General features: G+C 45.2%; 1 protein-coding gene across 1 annotated transcript in view; it reads left to right on the top strand.

Annotated features, from left to right (window-relative positions):
* CUX2 (cut like homeobox 2) overlaps positions 1–20,684 on the top strand; it is a 643,055-nt gene that overhangs the window by 210,112 nt on the left and 412,259 nt on the right. The window contains exons 2-3 of the mRNA XM_077292557.1: positions 5,993–6,103; positions 15,685–15,732. Of these exons, the coding sequence (XP_077148672.1) occupies positions 5,993–6,103; positions 15,685–15,732 (159 nt within the window). The remainder of the gene's footprint in view (positions 1–5,992; positions 6,104–15,684; positions 15,733–20,684) is intronic.

Here is a 20,684-nt window from a genome sequence, read left to right on the forward strand (position 1 = left end):
TCTCCACACTCTCCCCGGGGTCATCTTACATTAGAAGTCTAATGCAGCCAATTATATCTGGAATATTGGCCCTTGTTTTAGCCTTCTTACAACAGGCATCATGATCCTGAGAGTGATACAACGTGAACGCACGTGATCTGCTTTGATCTTCACCGCTAATTGCTAATGTCCCAATTAAGTTACATTAAACAGCAGACAGATGTGTGAGGTCGCTGTGTGCTGTGCAATGGTCGGTCATAACAATACAATGTGCCTGCACTACGCAAACACCATCCAGAAAAGCCTTTCCACAAACTAGAAGAAATATGATATATTTATGATACCATAGATCGCAAATACATATAACCAAAATAATTTAATAGTAACTACACTTTTATGTATTTCAGCTAAATCAACACTGACCATTCATTTTCAAAAACTGCTCAAATCTGTCTATGGAGCAGCCCCCAAATGCAGGGCAGCGGGGTACTCGGTACCGGGTCTCTCGGTTCTGGGGATGTCACGGTGGCCTGACCCGGTCCGTGGCCCTGCTAAGGGGCGCCCAATAAAAGGGTGTAGGTCGCAGTAAATGACGAGGACACAGGGTTGCAGTCTCTTTACCTCTTTACTGAAGGCTTTGGTATCCACAATCCAGAGCACTGCTAACAGGGCTGGCTGAGACCAGCCGGTCCGAAGGCACATCCAGAGTTCCCTTTGCAGGTGGAAATCAGTAGCCTACCTACTAGCGCCTGGGTGTTGTAGTACTTCCCTGCTGAGCACCACGGGATAGTCCTCACAACTGTCATGTATGTTTCTGTTCTTTCTCCGTCCCCCAGATGATATGGATAGGACGCACCCGTATGACGGGGTAGGCCTGGAGTTATTTTATAGGGACCCTAGAGACGCCCCTCTCCCACAATTGCCTCCGTTGTCTTCATTAGGTGTAAAAGGTGAGACAGCCAAACTAAAGTTAACTGCCCTGCCGTAGTTCAAAGTAATGCGTAGAGTCTATTACTTCCTCGGCGTTCCGGCCGCCGGCTACGTGCCTCAGAAGGATGTTGTCGATCTCGGGGCACGACTCCTTCTGGTTCTATCGCCTTTGTGCTGTGATCTCGTTTCTCACATCTCCACAATATACTTTGCTTCGTGTCCTTTCTTAAGATGCCGCCGCAATGAGTTGCAGGCACGGCTCCGTAACGATCTGTCCTTTGCTAGGCCTCTGCCAGGATCCCACCCCTGACAGGGACCCCCCTGAATCTTCCCAAGTAACGCTCTCCTCTCACTAGATGTTACCTGGGCAAAACCCAGTCAGCTTCTCCCTAACTTCCTATCCAACCCCCAGTTTTACCAGAGTGTGAGGAGTGGCCTAATACATAGAACCTTTTGCTCCCCCTGGTGGCCAGAGTGTGAAGTGTAATGTGTGACTGTGATACCTGGTCAGGTGAACTCTTTTAGTGCCATCAGACGTAACATTACTCCCCTTAGCGGCAGAGCGACATTACTGCAACGACCAGGTCTCTGGGGCGCTGCATCTACATGTCTGTCTTTAGTGAGGGATCAAATTACAGCTGCTGATTATAAAGGTCTGTAGTGAGGGGAAGGTGCAGAAGATGGAGAGAAAAAATGGCAGAGAGACACAAAAAGAAAATACTAAGGCTTCTAGTGCAGATGGGAAGACTCCTAAAAATGCAAGACATGAAGAGTGATATACTTCACATACATTCACATAAAGGCCTATTCTGAAAAAAGTTATTGGAAAGCGGAGTCACAATTTAATTCAGAATATTGCTGAAAATATGAGCATCTCATATCTGATGATATTTAATTGAGATACAAATATCAAGATAAAGAAGGAAATAATGTTTTTAGATCATTTATCTAATGCCATTGCCACAAAATTGGGGTTTAGAAACAAACTCCCTTGTATTGCTGTCTCCAAAACAAATATTTCATGCAGAATACTAGTGTTTGCTTTGGAAACTGCTATTGAGAGGGGCTCAGTGTCAACTCAATCCCAAGTTTTGTGGAAAGCAACCTACCCACCTTGTTTGATGCTAGATTTTTTTCTGTTTTTATATGCAGTAGCTGAAATAACCTGGGGCATGGGCTCAAATGACTACGCTTTATATCTGGGCACTTTTAGTATTACTGTATTTAAGTGAGTATATTGAAGACTGTTTAGCTGGATGCCTTATACACTGTGGCCCTGATTTATTAAGGCTGGTGTCTCGGGTTACAGTCTTAAAGAGGGTGTCTTACTATATAGAATATAGGTGTGAGGGAGGGTCAGGGCGGAAGTCGTGGCTGAGAGGATGTGCTTTAACGCTCCCTGGTCTCCCGTCACATGAATATAATGACCCCTCTGCAGCATACCTTCTGCTTCACCTTCTGCACCGTCAGGGTCCCATCGGGCTGGCTGAATTTCTGCTGCTGGCGTGGTTGCATATAAAGAGACAGAGTCCATTTCAAACTTATAACATAAAACTTTACTTTCTTTTGTTCGCAGCACATCCTTTTCAGATACAGCATCAGCATGGAGATTCATACAGTCCACATTCTCTGCTTTCCCTGCACTTCTTTCTATGGTCCTCAGTATGTGCCCGGGTTATACAGCCTCTTGCGGTAATGCAGTATCCTCCCTGTCCAGACTTACTGCAATTGGAAGTTCCCTCATCCGTTTCGCACGGGTCTAAGGGCATCAGCCCATGCGATGATCTGCCACATGATGAGCGACCTGCATCCCTGTACTGTATAGTACCACTTCTTTTGCTTCTGCTCCCACACTGCTGTCACACAGCTGCTACAGCTGAGCTTCTGTCCATCTGGACTCTGGATGGCTGGGTGCTTTGTCTTAACGTTGTGGAACTATCCACCCTACACAGGCCCCCGGGACCCCACTGCCTTACAACAGCAAAACTTGTCTTAACCACGGCTAGCTCCTCCTAAATGACTATGTGCACTAATGTGCCCCATCTAGTGTTCGATTTGGGGTACTACACTTACCCAATCTCTATTTACATACATAACACATAGCAGAATGACATATATACACAGCAGTAAAACATTATACTCTACATCAAGGGGATAGGGACGTGGAACAGTTTCTGCCCCCCGCCCCTTACATAGGGAGCGTGAAAAATAGTAAAATGGTCTATGTTTCACAAGTGTGCTTTTTGTTAGTTCGGCTGCCATTGTCATCTTTTTCTATTCTGTTTCTGACACATTAAAGCTTATGGTTCTCTTATCCTACAACACAAGCTGGCTTACATAAATGGCTTGTGACTCCTACTTATTATTTTCCAGTTATTGAGCTACACTACATAGGCAGTCTTTCCTTGAAGTTTCAATAATGCTTTGTAGAAAATCACAAATTGCTTCATAAAATATTACCGTAATTCTCTATTGATTTACAACATCAAATAAACTGTATGTATTTATAATGAATCACAAAGAAAAAGTTACCATGAGCTATGATGTGTAACACATATTACAGGGTACAATACACATTATAGGGCAATAGGATAGGAATCTGGGCTGGCGAACCATGATTAGATATAGAACAGTATTTAATTACCTAATATCACTAGACTTTTTTTCTCACACTCATGATGACATGGTGCTTAGGATCTGTCCTGCCCTGGTATAGTGGGACCTCACATATATCTGGAACACCAATTACTAGGCATTTCTGCATTGATTGACAGCCCTTCATTACTCTTGAATGCAAACATCCCAGCAGTTAATTAAGGAGATTGTTTTATTGAATTGTTTTTAGCCTCAGGTATTAGGAAAAAATGTCTTGTTGAAATATATGAAGCCTGGAATTTTCTAGAATTCTTACATTTGCCAAAAGTTTGGTCTATATTTTTATTTATTTGTTAAGGAGGGCACACTGTTGCCATGAAATTGTAAGTTAACAACAATTAAAATTTTATAGCAAAACAATTCAGACCTGGATCTATTAGAAATTATGGACTTTAACTCGACGAGTTATAAAAGGAAGTTTGATGAGGATCCTACTTCTGGGACCCTTACTTTTGCTGAGAATGGGGTGTGCTTAGTTTTTGCTCTTAATTGGAGAGCATAACGAGCAAGGAAACCTCACTAGAGTTTAGTGGTGATGGTGGAGGACAGTGGTGGACAAATCATTCTCATCCTGCTCTCCATCCCACTAATGATCAATACAAAAGTTCTCCTAATAAAGGGTACTTCAAACTACTAACACAACAATTCCCCCATATATATCAATATGGAAAAAAGGAAGAGATCCCATGTGTAGCAATAATAAAACCATATTTTATTAATGTTATATTAAAAAACTATTTAAAAGTAAAAAAGCAAAAAAATGCCATAAGGGACACCACAAAAGGACACAAGACCAAACAATCCCTCAGTAATCACAGCCTAAAAGGAGTACCATTGACCTCAACAAAATAGGCCATAATAATATGCATAATAAGATCCCATACATGTTTCTATACAGAGGGTATAGGGGAGTGATTAAAATTATTCATAATGTTTATATACATCAAAAACATCTTCTTGAATTATGCAATAGCTCCCATAACTACAAACCTTCTGTGACCAAAAGATAATAAAGATCTCCCATAACAGCAAAATCATATACATTGGCAATTATACCATATGGTCCCGGGAGTAACAGATGAAACCTTATTAGTGCATAGTAAAGTTAATGCAGGCTTATACCTTATGGCGGTGCCAGTGCTGGTACTCGTGCTAGTGGCGTCCCCTCACCCCGATGCGCGTTTCGCCTCTTTCTTCTTCCTGGGGCCTACCAATGATGACAAAAGGGGCCCACGTTGTGGCAATAATGGAGGTTCCAGAAGTCAGGACTTTCAGCAAACTTATTTTTGTATGGATTTTTATATTGGATATAAAAAGCTCCTTAGGCCCAGTACGTAATGCAGTTTTAAAGCATATTTTCTAAGCCTAACCTTATGGTGGATCAAAAGATGAAAAAAAATTGTATTTGTCTTATTTTTATATATTTCCACTTATGGAGACCCATTCCTGGTTTTGGGTGAATTAAAACTGCATCGAGGAGCGAAACTTGGCCTAAAAGTCATAACCAGCAACAAGGTGGCTCAATGGTTAGCACTGTTGCTTTGCTTTGCTGGGAGGTTTGTTGTAACTTACCACCAAGGATATCATCTGTAAGGATTTCTGTGTTCTTCCAGTGTTTGTGTGGGTTTCCTCCGGGTTCTCCGGTTTCCCCCCAAACTCCAAAGACATACTGATAGGGAATTCAGATAAATAATAGTTGACACGTTAGGTGTCTGCCGCTTTCTTGTTTTGTATAACCAGCGGTCAGTCTTGTCATTTTGACTGCCCTTTTCTCGCAATCTCTTTGCAATTAGTGCGGTCTGACCATTTGCTCAATTACATCATATAGAAATATCGTATTTTTTATTTGTGAGCGGATTATGAAAGTGATCCAGGCAGAGTTGTTGGAAACTCTCCTGGAGTCTTGGAGCAACACTTGCACTTACAGTGAACTGCTTATGATTTAATCTTCAGCGCTCAGAGGTCAGTCTGCTATATGTGGGCACATTCATTTTCCCATATTGTGCTGAAATTAAAAAGCCATATATATGGTTAACTGCTTTATTTATGAACACTTAAGCATAAGTAAGTCTAGCTTGGATCCATTCCCTCCTGTTGATATATATTAGTTGGCAGCGAAGCTTTCTTTACATTAATTCCCTGAGAACACGTTATTGCATCCCGCATTGCTTCAGAAAAGTTACTAGTGAACTAAGGCCCTTGAAACCCTTTGAAAGAAACTTCACTGAGGGATATTGATTATAGCAGCTTCTCATTATCTAAAAGCTGTCCTGATTTTCATTGAATACATACTTTTCTTCCCTAAATAATTCATGTTTGTAATCAATATTGCAGCTGTCTCTACGTATTGGAAATTTGCAAACTTTGGACACGATATGGGTTATGTATGATATTAAAAATCCAAAACTCCTTCCCTTTCTTGTTGCAGAAAGAACTGAACTCCCTCGCCTCGGAGCTGGCCGCTCGGCAGGAAGAGAGTGAGCATTCCCACAAGCGTCTTATTGAACTCAGCCGGGAGTTTAAGAAGAATGTCCCTGAGGTACGGTCTTGCTTAACCTATTGACTGCAGATGCAATTTGCTTTGAGGTAGAAAAATATTAAATACTTTTTTAATCCTGACTCTGAGGCATTAAGTTATATTTTATTATGTATTAGTTCTGGGGATACTTACCGTAAGTCCTGGGGTATGGTGTGATTCTTTATATTGACTGCTGTCTCGCAAGGTAATTCTAGGTAAAGATCAAGTCTTTGGGTTCAACTTGTTCACATTGTTAGCTGAAGCTCTGTTCTATACATTGTCAATATTGTGCTGTAAGAGTGGCAGTTTTCATATTCCAGGAAAATAGTAAGGTTAGATAGTACTTCACACGTGTACTGATCAGGGCCAGCTTCAGGTTTTCGTGGGCCCCGGGCTAAAGGGTCTCAGTAGGCCCTTTTAACACATACCACAATTCATGATGTACTGATATGAGTCGCCCGCCAGAGCAGTGGGGTACTCGGTACCGGGTCCGGTATTCACAGGGGGATGTCACGGTGGCGGCGACCCAGTCCGTGGCCCATGTTAATGGGAAAGTTCTTAAAGGATTTTGAATAAAGTTCGTGTTCGTGACGCCACATGTGGTATTCGGTCAGTGGGCACCGACGCTGCTTAAAGGGGTCCGCTGGGGTGATGTTATGGCAGCTAGATGGTATAACTTCCCACAGGTGAAGTAAGTCCCCAGGGCTCCCGATGTATAGCTGAGGATGGTGAGTGGTGCAGTAAAGAACGAGGACACAGGTTTGCAGTCTCTTTATCTGGTTTACTGGAGACTTCAGGCAGCTACAGTCCAGGGCACCAGATCACAGGTACAGGCAGGGTCCGGCCGGCTTGGAAGCAAGTTCAGAGTCCCCTCTACCAGGTGGAGATGAAAGCCTTACTACCAGCGCTTTGGTGTAGTCCCTTACTGCCTATGGCTTCTGGCAAGGTCCTCACAGTTCGCTCGTCCTCCATGAAGGTTAGGAGTTGGACACAAACCTGTATGACAGGTGGCTCAAGCCTTTTTATAGAGTCTCTATCACGACCCAGGCTCTATGTGCCACTGTGCTTCCAGGGTATTAGGGTACACAGGTGAAGTATAATCCAGCTGTCCTGCCGGTTTCTGCCGTGCTTCCTAGAGTCCTTAGTCTTCTGGCTACCGGGAATCTGCGCTCTGCAGGGAGGTAGCCCCTTCACAGCTATCCTCCCCAGATGTCACACTCCTGTGCTTTGATCTCCTGCACGCTTTCTACAATTGATCTCCTGCACGCTTTCTACAAACTGTTCTTCTTTCTTAATTCTCTTTCCCCAGGAGCTGCAGCAACTCTGGCTGCACGGCCCCTTCAGTGTATCTGACAGTCACTGTCTGACTGCTCTCTTCCTCTACTCCTGACAGACTACTCAGTCACTTCCCCTACAGCCAGAATATATATCAAGAGCAGCTCCCCGGAAAACCGGGTTCAGAGCTCCCCCTTCTGGCCTGGAGTGTGAACATGTTGCTTGTATGTGTTTACCTGATAGAAGAGATCTTCCCTTGCTTCAAAGCGTGACATCACTCTCACTGTGAAGAAAGCAATGCCACTGTAACAACCAGGACCCTGGGGTGTTACAGATGCAGCAGAGAAATATAGACATAGTGCAATGCAAAAGATTTCACTTACTTATCACATTACATGAGTGATTTCTATTGTACATTCTGCAATAGCTCAAAAAACAGACAGTATAATCCTCCATACATTATTATTGGCACCACATAATCCTCCATACAGAATAATTAATCCCTTTCATTACTCCATACAGTATTATGGGCACCACATAGTCCTCCATACAGAATAATGAGCCCTATATATTGCTCAATACAGTATTATGGGCACCACATAGTCCTCCATACAGAATAATGAGCCCTATATATTGCTCAATACAGTATTATGGGCACCACATAGTCCTCCATAGAGAATAATGAGCCCCATATTTTGTTCCATACAATATTATGGGCACCACATAGTGCTCCATACAGAATAATGGACCCCATATAATGTTCCATACAGTATTTAATAGGCACCATATATTGCTCCAAACTGTATATAATAGGGTCATATATTGCTCTATACAGTATAATGAGCCCCATATATTGCTCCATATATAATGAGCCCCATATAATAACCCACACAGTATAGGATGGGCCCCATAGAGTATAATACGCACCATATATTGTTCCATACAGTATAATGAGTCCCATATATTGCTCCATCAATCACAACTGGGAGGACTGGTCGTCCTCCGATGTACTTGGCTCGCCAGCTTTGTGGGCCTGGTCGTCTTACTCCTAGGGGTTGGCCCTCTGCCCCAGGGGTTGCTTATTTAAATTGCAGAATCTTGCGATGTGTCCGGCCCTGCTGCTGCGGAGGCAAATGGGTCGTCCGTCCTGGTCATAGCGGTCGTTGTCTCTCCCTCTGGTTGGTGCTAACCTCTTCTGCCGTCTCCACGGGACATCATCTGGCCTGAAGGCCAGCTGGATCTTCTCCTTTGAGGGAACTTACATAGACTGCACGATTTTAGTTAATGCAGCCACACTTTAGGTCAGCTTCTGGACCTGGAGACACAGTCCGCATCAGAGTCATTAACCAGGGTCTGTGCATTGGCCTCAACGGTGTCCTGAAAAAAGATGCCGCCTCCGGGTGGTATGTAATTGCTGGGTGCCTAGGAGGCGCTGTGCGGCTGGAATTTGGTTCATGCAGCACTGAGATGGCCCTACCTTTAAAGTGTGCAAAGTTCAGGTCAGGGTTTTGTAGGGTCAAGATGCGCAGCTGGGTCCTGTGGGTGCTAGACAAAAGTCCCTCAATAAATTGCTCCTTTAACAATCTGTCCCCATCCTGCACGTTGTCAGGGTCAACCTGCTCAATGGCCCGCAGTGCCTCCTGGAGATTAAGGACATAGTCCCATATACTGTCCTGCACCCTTTGTTTGCACCCAAAGAATCTCAACTTTATCTCTGCTGCGGTGCGGGTGTCAAAGGTGTCCTTTAACCTGGCCAAGATCTGTTTAGCAGTCCTTATATCAGCGTCCAGCCAGGACTTTACTTCCCTTGGAGCTGCACCAAATATGTGGCCAGTGAGGATGCTGACTTTCTGATGTTCAGACAGGGGGTACCCTTCAAACAAACTGCAGAGTCTCTCCTTAAAATCGCTCAGGGTGTGGGACTCCCCTGAGTACTGTGGTAACCAGGCGGCTCCCGGTATGTATGGCATCGATATCGGCATTATGGAGGCTGTAACTGTGGCTGGAGCCTGCTGTTCTATAGGGGCTGCGGCTGCCGCTGGATCTGGCGGCATCATGGGGGCTACAGCTGCAACCGCCGCTGAATCTCCACCCGGGTTGGACATATTCCTTCCTCTCCCCCTAGTTAACCTCAGCCCGGCCCAATGCTTTGTTAACGGAGTCTGCGGCTGCTCCACCGGCGATCTGCACGGCGTTCCTTCTTGTTCTCCAGTCCAGGGCCTCCTACTTCTTTTATCCGTGCACAGCAGAGCCCAGAGTGCAGCTTCCTTCGCACTCTTTTTCCAGGCTCCACCCATGAAGACACATCTCCTATGTTCCTCATGCGCCACACAGTGCAGCAATGGCCGTTATCACTCAGTTTAACAAAGTCTATGGCACACAGCACCCTGCAATGCCAGGGCACGTATCCTGTTCGTGATGCCAAGGTTGGAGCGCACACTAGGACCCGTAGGATACTCGGTACTGGGTCCGGTGGTACTTAAAGGGGTGATCACAGTGGCAGTGACTTGGTCCGTGGCCCTGGGTGTCCAATTAAAGGGGATGTGAATGAAAGTGGAAATAAAGTCTTTAACGGATGATTCGTGACGCCACCTGTGGTGTTCGGTCAGGATGGCCGATGCTGCTTAAAGGGACTGCTGGGGCTGATGGTAATGCAGCTTGGATGGTTCTGCTCCCCACAGGTCGTGCAGGACCCCAGGGCTACCTGGTACAGTTGGTAGGGGATGGTAAACGATGGAGTGCAGGGCTAAGGGTGCAGGTAATGATTGAGGAACACAAGGGTAGCCGTTTCCTTTACCTTTTACTGATGAAATATAGGTACAGTCCAGGGTACAGGTAACAGGTGATGATGGGGTTCGAGTGACCTGGAAGCAACTTGGGATCCACACAACCAGGTGGGTTCAGAGGCCTTCCTTCTGCACTTTGTACTCTGACCCTTGCTGCCTGAAGCTCTGCACAAGTCCTCTCAGTGTCTGTACTCCCAACCTGAATGGCTGACAGCCTGAGCCTGTCATGGACACTGCCTTCTCACTGGCAGCCCCGGGCTCCTGACCTGCTGTGTTGCCTCCGGGTGTCAGTTGGGGACAGGAGACTTGGAATCTCCTGCCCTCCGGATTCAGTGGCTGGGTATGCAATCCTCTCACCACCACGGACTCCAGTGTCCAATCTCTAAGCGCTTTTTCTTGGGGTGAGCCCAATCGCAGCTCCAGACCCCAGGCTCCTCCTTTCCCTTCAGTGTCTCACACTAAACTCACTAACCCCACCTCCAGACCAGAACTTATAGGGAAGCTACCCTGAAACCAGGTTTAGAGCTCCCCTTTCTGGTCTGCAGCTAGGAAGGTGTTGTATGTTTGTATTACCTGATTAGGAAATCCCTCCTTGCATCCAGGCATGACATCACCCCCCCTCCTGTGAGGAAGGCAATTCCATTGTGGCAACCGGACTCCTGGGGTGCCACACAATCTCCGCATAGTTTCCTCACTTCCTGGTTTCTAAGTTGGGCATTCCTATTTGAGTGACTGCTTTGGTGAATAGTAATACTACAGTATTAGTAGAACTATAAAGCTCAACACAAATTCTGCTGTAACATATTCAACCTTCAGTAGTTTATTCTTTGCCTACACCGTTATCCCTGCATTTACACATAGAGATAACGTGGAATTTGAACAAGAACACAGGTAGGGACAGGGGAGCCCTAAGCCATGGTTAGGAGACTTGCACTGAAAGCTGATGGGATAGTGATTTATAACTGTATCTCTTCAGAAGATGGAGAAGGGGGAGGGAAGTGAGCAGCCAGCTGCTTTATGGAAATCACTGGGCTGGAGAGAGATGACTGGGATGTTAAGAGTTAACCCCATCTCCTAGAATGTAACTTTTGCGTACTGGAGGCCAGGGTTTGGGCAGGCACTAAAGACTAGACTCCATGGAAATGAGCTGTACACTATAACAGATAAAATCTCTCATTGCAAGAGAATAATTGCAGATAGGAAAAGCAAGTCAATATCAAACTTGCTTATTTTCATGCTAAATAATTAAATCAATTTAAGATCTTCACAGCACCCCTTTAACTCCCCTGCACGTTAGACAGTTGACCAAACCCAATTATATCTGCAGGTTTGGTCAACTTCATTCTAAAGTGTATGGAGAGCTTTAGGCCATGTTCACACTTTGCGGTTTTTACCGCGGAACCGCCGCGATTTTGATGCTGCGGGTCCGCAGCAGTTTCCATAGCGTTTCCATTTACATGTAAACCCTATGGAAACCACAAACCGCTGTGCACATGCTGCGGGAAAAACCGCGCAGAAACGCAGTGGTTTAAAACCCGCAGCATGTCACTTCTTTGTGCAGAATCGCTGCGATTCTGCACCCATAGGAATGCATTGAACCGCTTACTTCCCGCATAGGGCTGTGCCCACGTTGCGGGAAGTAAGCGGCTAATGTGCGGGTGGTACCCGGGGTGGAGGAGAGGAGACTCTCCTCCAGGCCCTGGGAACCATATTTGGGGTAAAAAAAAAGAATAAAAATAAAAAATCATGATATACTCACCTCTCAGCGCTGCACGCGGCCGGCCGGTCAGAGTTGCTGTGCGAACAGGACCTGCGATGACGTCGCGGTCACATGACCGTGGTGACGCCGCGGTCACATGACCGTGACGTCACGAAGGGTCCTTCTCGCTCAGCATCTTTGGAACCGGAGCGCCGCGTGCAGCGCCGAGGAGATCCGGACATCAGAGGGTGAGTATAACCAATTTTTATTATTTTTAACATTACTATTGATGCTGCATATTGCTGCATATGCAGCATCAATAGTATAGGCGGAAACCCGCAGCGGAAACCGTAGAACAAACCGCGATAAATCTGCAGGGATCAGCGTCGGACTGGGGTGTCTGGGGCCCACCAGAGGAATGGACTCTAGGGGCCCACCCTACAGCTATATGCAAATATCTGTCATTATAGTGGAGCATCGGCTGTAAAACACCGGCGGCTGCCGCACATCTACCGTGTGCCCCAATAACTGGGATGTATAATTACGGTAGTTTACATTAATGTGGTTCTTGGTAAAACAAGTTATCACTGATCCATGGGCTCCACAGGATAGGTGATCGCTTAGATCCGACCATTAGAAACTGCACCGATCAGAAGAATGGGGAAGTTTTATCCCTGACAGGACACTTTTATCACTATTTTAAAATGCAGCGGCAGGTGGGATTTCTGACCGCAGCTCCATTCATTCTCTTTGGGGCTTCCAGAAAAAAAAAAGTGCAGTCACAGAGTGAATGGATCAGTGATCTAGTCGGACATGCCACTCCAGTCTAATGGGGATAAAAAGTTCCACATTTTGCTGAGTGGGTCCAAGCAGTCAGACCCCCACCAATCAATATGTTATCACTTATCCTGTGGAGAGGTGATTACTTTTTTCCACAGGAAACCCCTGTAAGTGCATCTCCGCCGCTGTGTACAAAGCATTAAAACTCTAATGGAAATAAAGAATCTTCTCCTAATTAATATCAGAGAGAACAAATGACTGCCATACACAACACAATCCACTATACCAAGACCAATATTACCACATACAGGAAGAAATGCCACCACACCATGACCAGACTACATAGTGACCGAATAATACTACATACAAGGGACAAATACCACCGCACCATGTCAAGACCACATATTACCACCACATAGTGACTGAATACTACAATACTGATCAGAAATTTAAAAAAAACAAAAAAAAACACAATACTATCACCATAAGGCTGCTGTCACACTAGCAGTATTTGGTCAGTATTTTACATCAGTATTTGTAAGCCAAAACCAGGAGTGGAACAATTTGAGGAAAAGTATAATAGAAACATGTGCACCACTTCTGCATTTATCACCCACTCCTGGTTTTGGCTTACAAATACTGATGTAAAATACTGACCAAATACTGAATGTGTGACGGCAGCCTAAGTGACATTATACACAGGAGATCTGTACTTAGTATGCAGTGTCTGTGTAGAGGTAATACAGAGATCACTGGTGGTATTATACACAGGAGCTCTGTATATAATGTATAGGTAATACAGTGATCACTGGTGACATTATACACAGGAGCTCTGTATATAGTATACAGTGTATAGTGTCAGTGTATAGGTAACACTGACTCACCAGTGACGTCTCTAGGTGAAGTCCTTCATCTTTCATCCAGCACAGACCGCCATCATTTCTTCCAGCCAGGACTCATTTCTGCAGGAAATAACACAGTTATCTCGAGCTCCGCTTGCAGAACACATTACTTAATTTTTCACAACTTCTACATTACACCACATGAAGAAAAAAAGGCGACATAGTGTCACTCTACACAGTAACAGGACCGCCCCCCCAATTAAAACAGTATACTCAAAAAATAAAATAAATACATCACTGCAGTAATAATATCCCTTAATTAGCCCCTATGGTAATAATATTCCCCACCCTGGCCCCGTTTATCTCATTCCTGGCTCCAGCCATATGTTCTCGCATCCTGCCCTCATGAGTATCCATTCTACCCCATATGATCTCCCCATCCTGCCCCATCTGTCTCCATCGTATCCATCCTGCCCCATGATCCAATCCTGCCCCATGTCTTTCATTCTGCCCCGTGTATCCAATCATGCCCCGTGTCTACATTCTGCCCATGCCTCCAGTCCTGCCCCCAGTGTGTCCAGCAATCTACCCCAGTGTGTCCAGCATATTACCCCCAGTGTGTCCAGCATATTACCCCCAGTGTGTCCAGCAACCTGCCCCAGTATGTCCAGCATATTGCCCCAGTGTCCAGCAATCTGCCCCAGTGTGTCCAGCATTGCCCCCAGACAGTGTGTCCAGCAATCTGCCCCAGTATGTCCGGCAATCTGCCCCAGTGTCCAGCAATCTGTCCCAGTATGTCCAGCATTGCCCCCAGACAGTGTGTCCAGGAATCTGCCCCAGTATGTCCGGCAATCTGCCCCAGTGTGTCCAGCAATCAGCCCCAGTGTGTCCAGAAATCTGCCCCAGTATGTCAAGCATATTGCCCCAGTGTGTCCAGTATTGCCCCCAGTGTGTCCAGTATTGCCCCCAGTGTGTCCAGCATATTGCCCCCAGTGTGTCCAGCGTTCTGCCCCCAGTGTGTCCAGCGTTCTGCCCCCAGTGTGTCCAGCGTTCTGCCCCCAGTGTGTCCAGCGTTCTGCCCCCAGTGTGTCCAGCGTTCTGCCCCCAGTGTGTCCAGCGTTCTGCCCCCAGTGTGTCCAGCGTTCTGCCCCCAGTGTGTCCAGCGTTCTGCCCCCAGTGTGTCCAGCGTTCTGCCCCCAGTGTGTCCAGCATTCTGCCCCCAGTGTGTCCAGCGTTCTGCCCCCAGTGTGTCCAGCGTTCTGCTCCCAGTGTGTCTCCAGCGTTCTGCCCCCAGTGTGTCTCCAGCGTTCTGCCCCCAGTGTGTCTCCAGCATTCTGCCCCAGTGTGTGTCCAGCAATCTGCCCCAGTGTGTCTCCAGCATTCTGCCCCAGTGTGTCTCCAGCAATCTGCCCCCAGTGTGTCTCCAGCATTCTGCCCCAGTGTGTCTCCAGCATTCTGCCCCAGTGTGTCTCCAGCATTCTGCCCCAGTGTGTCTGCAGCATTCTGCCCCAGTGTGTCCAGCAATGTGCCCCAGTGTGTCTCCAGCATTCTGCCCCAGTGTGTGTCCAGCAATCTGCCCCCAGTGTGTGTCCAGCATTCTGCCCCCCCAGTGTCCCCCACTGCTCCAGGGGCCCCCCACCCAAAAAACCCACCCACCCACCCTCCTTGAAGACGATACTCACCCTGCTGCCTGCAGCCTGCTCCAACGATGGTCTCGGCGTCTGCTCTGCACTGCATCTTCTTCCTGCTTGTGCGGTCATGTGATACTGATTAAAGTCATGAACATGCGCATATTCATGACCTTAATGAAGCGGTACCACGTGACCGCACAAGCAGGAAGAAGATGCAGTGCAGAGCAGACGCCGAGACCATCGCTGGAGCAGGGTGAGTATCGTCTTCAAGGAGGGTGGGTGGGGGGCGGCAGGGGGGGACCCCGGAGCAGTGGGGGCCCCTGGAGCAGCGGGAGAACCCGCAGAGTGACGCCGCAAAGTGTGAACATGGCCTTAATGCAGAAAAATGCCTGTTTCTATTATTGTTATCTGATCACCCCTGTGAACAATACTAAAATTTATCATTGGACATACATTGGGAAAAATGTAAGAAACTGGAAATTATGTTTAATTTATTTGTAAATGTGATGTAGGTGGCTGGAAACCTATAGTGTAACTTCAGTAGTAATGTGGCTTTTGGGGAATTATAACTTCTTTATTTTATTTTTAGGAAATCCGAGAAATTGTGGCTCCAGTTTTGAAGAGCTTTCAAGCTGAGGTGAGAAGATGCCTGTTTCTAAATCAGGAACAATGCTATTTGGGGAAACTGTTTCATAACTTTATGTATTTTGTAAAACGTAAGGGTCCCAATTAATAAGGACTGGTATTTTGTAGGACAGTCTTGATGATGAGTACGTTGGTGTAAAATTTGGTGTCCCTTTCAGTTCCCATGCGACACCACAAGAAATGAAGTAAGTTTCTATCATAATTTATGCCATATTTGTAGTGTAAATTATGCTGAATCAGTTGGCTGCACATTCCCATACCTTTTTGGCTAAACGTCATCCACTCTTTGAAAAGTTTCCAAAGCAACCGATAGGACCAGACGTAAAAACCCAAAAGTATGAGTTGTGCAAAAATTTTGCAACGTTTCAAATATATTTACATCAGAAATCTGGCAAAAAACGGCTTGGTGAGAATGGTTTATCTCCATTCTCCTGCATAGATTGTAAGTTCTTTGCTTCAAGCAATTGTGGGAACCTTTGGAAGTGAAAGCAATAAAAGTCTCTAATCCCATAATGACTGGAATAGATAACGTTTAGCTTTTGGCTCATGATGGTTAAAAAGCTATTTTGATGCGCTGTTATCATATAAAGTGGTTTTCTAGGATACTGCTGTAGTTGGCCCTGGTCAGTTCAATGGACTGCGCTGCTGTCCCGAGCATAGCCACGCCTGTATGGATATTGCTATAGTATTAAATGTGCTGGAATACTCTCCTCACTATATTGAGTCGATCTCCACTGATCAAACATCGATTGCTTATCCTAAGGAGAGGCTATCAATTTAGTATCCTGCAAACAATGCTATAAAATTTCAAGACATAGTAAGTTTATAATGCTTTATAGTTAAATCATAGAGCAAAAATAGTGATGATGATTTTTCTTCTGATTATTTTACATCTAGTAAAGCATCTTTAACCCCTTCACCACCTTGAGTTTTTCAGTTTTTGAGTTTCCATTTTTTCCTCCCCTTCCTCCCAGAGCCATAACTTTTTAAAATTTTTCCGTCAATATGGCCATGTTAGGGCGTGTTTTTTGCAGGATGAGTTGTACTTTTGAACAACACCATTGGTTTTGTCATGAAATGTACTGGAAAACTGGAAACAAAATTCAAAGTGCGGTAAAATTGCAAAAAAATGTGTAATTCTACAATTGTTTTTGTTTTGTTATTTTGCCATGTTCACTAAATGCTAAAACTGACCCGCCATTATGATTCTCCAGGTCATTACGAGATTGTTGATACCAAATATGTATAGGTTCTTTTTTGTTTAAGTGGTGAAAAAAATCCAAAGTTTGAAAAAAAATAAAAAATTCCATTTTCCGAGACCTGTAGCTTCTCCAATTTTCGTGATCTGGGGTTGGGTGAGGGCTTATTTTTTGCGCGCCCATCTGACATTTTATTGGTACCATTTTGGTGTAAATACGATCTTTTGGTCCCCCGTTATTGCATTTTAATGCAATATTGTGGTGACCAAAAAAACATAATTCTGGTGTTTTTACTTTTTTCTTGTTACGTCATTTACCGATCGGATTAATTTTTTTTCTATACTGATTGATCGGGCGATTCTGAACACGGCGATACCAAATATGTGTTGTTTTTTTTCTTTACTGTTTTATTTTGAATGGGGCGAATGGGGGATGATTTGAACTTTTATATATTTTTTATATTTTTAAAAACTTTTTTTTTTTACTTTTTACTTGCTTCAATAGTCTCCATGGAAGGCTAGAAGCTGTGATCTTCCAATCGCTTGTGCTACATAGAATAGGGCTTCAGGGCGGTGCTCAGAGCTATCTGGCAATGACAGCCACAGGGTGTCATGCCAACCCCTTCGGCAACTCGTGATCATGTGACACGGGTGCCGATGGGCAAGATTAGTGACGCTTTTCTGGCGCGAGCATGTTAAATGCCACTGTCAGATATTAACAGTTCAAATCAGCTAACATGTGTCGGAAAGTTGCGGGCTCACCGCAAGAGCTGGTAGCAAACAGGGGGAGTCCACCTTAGACGTAACTAAATCTCTAAGGTCGGAAAGGGAATCTGTCAGCAGGTTTTTGCTAATTTAGTCTGAGAGAAGCAGAATATAGTTGCAGAGAGCCTGATTATAAGGATGTGTCACTTATTAGGCCAGTGTTTTTCAACCAGTGTGCCGCGGCACACTAGTGTGCCGCGACACATGGTCGGGTGTGCCGCGGGGAACGGGAGTCAGCTGTTCTCTGTGCCGACTGTCAAGCTGACAGCCAGCACAGAGAAGCTGCAGCGCGCCGGCTCCCGGAGATCAATTGTACTCGCAGACATCTACCAGCTGCGAGTACAATTGAGGCTCTGACTGCCGGGTCAGAGCGACGCCAGCAGCGTGATCAAGTCATGTGATCACGCTGCTGACGTCACTATCCGGCGCGCAGGAGAAAGAAGAGACTTGGTGGTAAGTGCTCCTGTGCTGTGGAGCTGAAGACACCGAAGATTCAGCGTGGGGTGGGTTTATGGGGAGTGTGTGGGGGGATTTATTCAGTGTGTGGGGGGATTTATTCAGTGTGTGGGGGGATTTATTCAGTGTGTGTGGGGGATTTATTCAGTGTGTACGTGGGGGGGGGGCTGGAATTTATTTAGCATGTGTGGGGCAGGGTGCATTTATTCTGTGGAAGGGGATGGATTTATTCTATCGGAAGGGCAGTGGATATATTCTGTGGGGGTGAGTGGGGAGATGGGGGTGGACACAGTAGCGAGGGGAAAAATGTGTGCTGACAGTACTGGGAGCAACGGTGATGGGATGTGTGAGGACAGTATGGGGAGTCGGGGGAATGTGTGAGGGGGGAATGTGTGAGGAGGAAATATGGAGAGAGCAAAGGGGTATGTTAGCAGGGGGGGGATGTACAGGAGGAGGCTATTAGAAATGTGTGCAGACAGTATGGGGGGATGAAAGTGTGAGTGGACACATAATAGATACTGAGTAGTGTGAGGGTAACAGCCAGGAGGAGACAGTATGCCAAGTAGGAGGAGTGTAATGAAGGGGCACAGTAGAGAGACTGGGCTCTCTATGAGGGACACCGTATGAGAAGGCAGTGTGAAGTATGGAAAAGAGAGAGAGGGTAGTGTGGATGGCATGTACCATAAGAGGGACAGTGAGGGTCATATTATGTGCTGGGAATAAAGTGAGGGGCAATTATTTACTCAGAGGCTCAGCCTAGGGCAGATATTGTTATTCCGGAGCATTATAATAACACTGCTATCTTTAAGGGTGTTGTGTCGGGATGTGCTGCAGAAGACAGGAGAAGATGGAAGTCTGCAGAAACGAGCTCTGCCGGTGGATGAGAAGAGTCATCATGGCATCTGGACAAGGTGAAGATGAAAAGAAAGAGGCGACTCCACAAACAACGTCATCTATCAGGTACCTGGATGTAAATGTGTTTTTTTTGTGATACTAATTCTCATTTTTATTTGTTAGGAACATTAAAGGGGATGTCCAAGGTTGTGATGAGTCTGCAGTCATACTATGTGACTGCAGACTTCTGAATTCTCACAGTGCACACTGCTATCATAATTCTCTGATGTTGGTGATTTACATACATGCGGTCACGTGCTGACTAGACATGTGTGGCCTCATTCAATGAAAATGAATTGACTGAGGCCGGACACGTCTAGTTAGAATGTGACCAGAAGTATCCAAATCACATACTTGTGCTGTCATGACCGTCCACTCTGGCCACCGGCAAGGGAGAATCCTGAAAGTGTGCAGTGCTTGCGCTGTGAGAATTCAAAAGCCTGCAGTCACATAGAATGACTGCAGACTTTCATCTCAAACCTGGACGCACCATTTTGTGCCATTTTGGTTGGTGGTGTGCCTCGGGATTTTTTAAGTATAAAAAATGTGCCGCGGCTCAAAAAAGGTTGAAAATCACTGTATTAGGCTATGTGTTGCAGTTTCAATACAATCAGTGTTTCATCAGCAGGATATTATCACTGCAGAACTATATGTCATATTCAGTCAGGCTGGTATGTGTAACCCCTCCTCCTTCAAAGATTGGCAGCTTGCTGACAATTCACAGTGTACTCAGGAAGTTGTCATTCAGTGGTGTGGGCAGGGTTATGCACAGCTCAGCATTCTGAGTACTGCTACATCTATAACAGAGAAAACACGGAATCTATCAAAACTGCACCAAGCAGCCAAGTGATACATCGCTGGAATCAGGGTTTTTGCCCCTAGGTCATACAACTGTCAGATTACATAGAAAAATCTTGCTGATAGATTCCCATTTGAAAATGAGCCTGGCAGGCCTCCAAACTGATATCATTATCCTCCTTCATTGCAATGAAGTACTTGCTGTTAAAAATCATGTTTGCTATATGCAGCAAAGATATTTTTAAGCCATGTAAACATGTGCTGTAAAAACTCCATGTTGTCTGCTGCCTTTTATTTGTTATATTTTATGCACCAAAATGTGCAATAACAATCTTTTCTCGCTATTGTGCTTTTGCTGTGTTTTTTATGCATATTCCCCTTTATTTGTTGCATTTTGGTGCACTTTGTAATCCTTTTTTTTCTCATTTAGAAAAGATTTGATCTTTAAAAACATAATTGCAAATTTTACCTGTTTTTTTCAAGCTCTGCAGTGTGAAGGGGAGGTCAAAGGGTTCTTCATCCATCTGAAGAATACTATGTTTTAATGTAATAATAAACCAAAAGAGAAGGCGCTCCATGTAAAGAATGTCACAAATATGGTGAGGAAAGAGGTATTCAACTCACAGATCATCCCTGAAACACGTTGTGTGTTGAATAAATCGACTTCTCTTATCTGACCTGCGTGGGTCCATACTCAAAGCTTGGTGCCCTGTGGATTTTCACTGCCCACCATTCCTCATTTTTCAATGTTTTAATTTAATGAAATGTAATGTTACGGTATATTCAATGGCCAGTAGATGGCAGTGGTGATTTTAAAGTCTTCCTAGCAAAGG

The sequence above is a fragment of the Ranitomeya variabilis genome, chromosome 1 (genome assembly GCF_051348905.1).
Source record: "Ranitomeya variabilis isolate aRanVar5 chromosome 1, aRanVar5.hap1, whole genome shotgun sequence".
In the NCBI taxonomy this organism is placed as follows: domain Eukaryota; kingdom Metazoa; phylum Chordata; class Amphibia; order Anura; family Dendrobatidae; genus Ranitomeya; species Ranitomeya variabilis.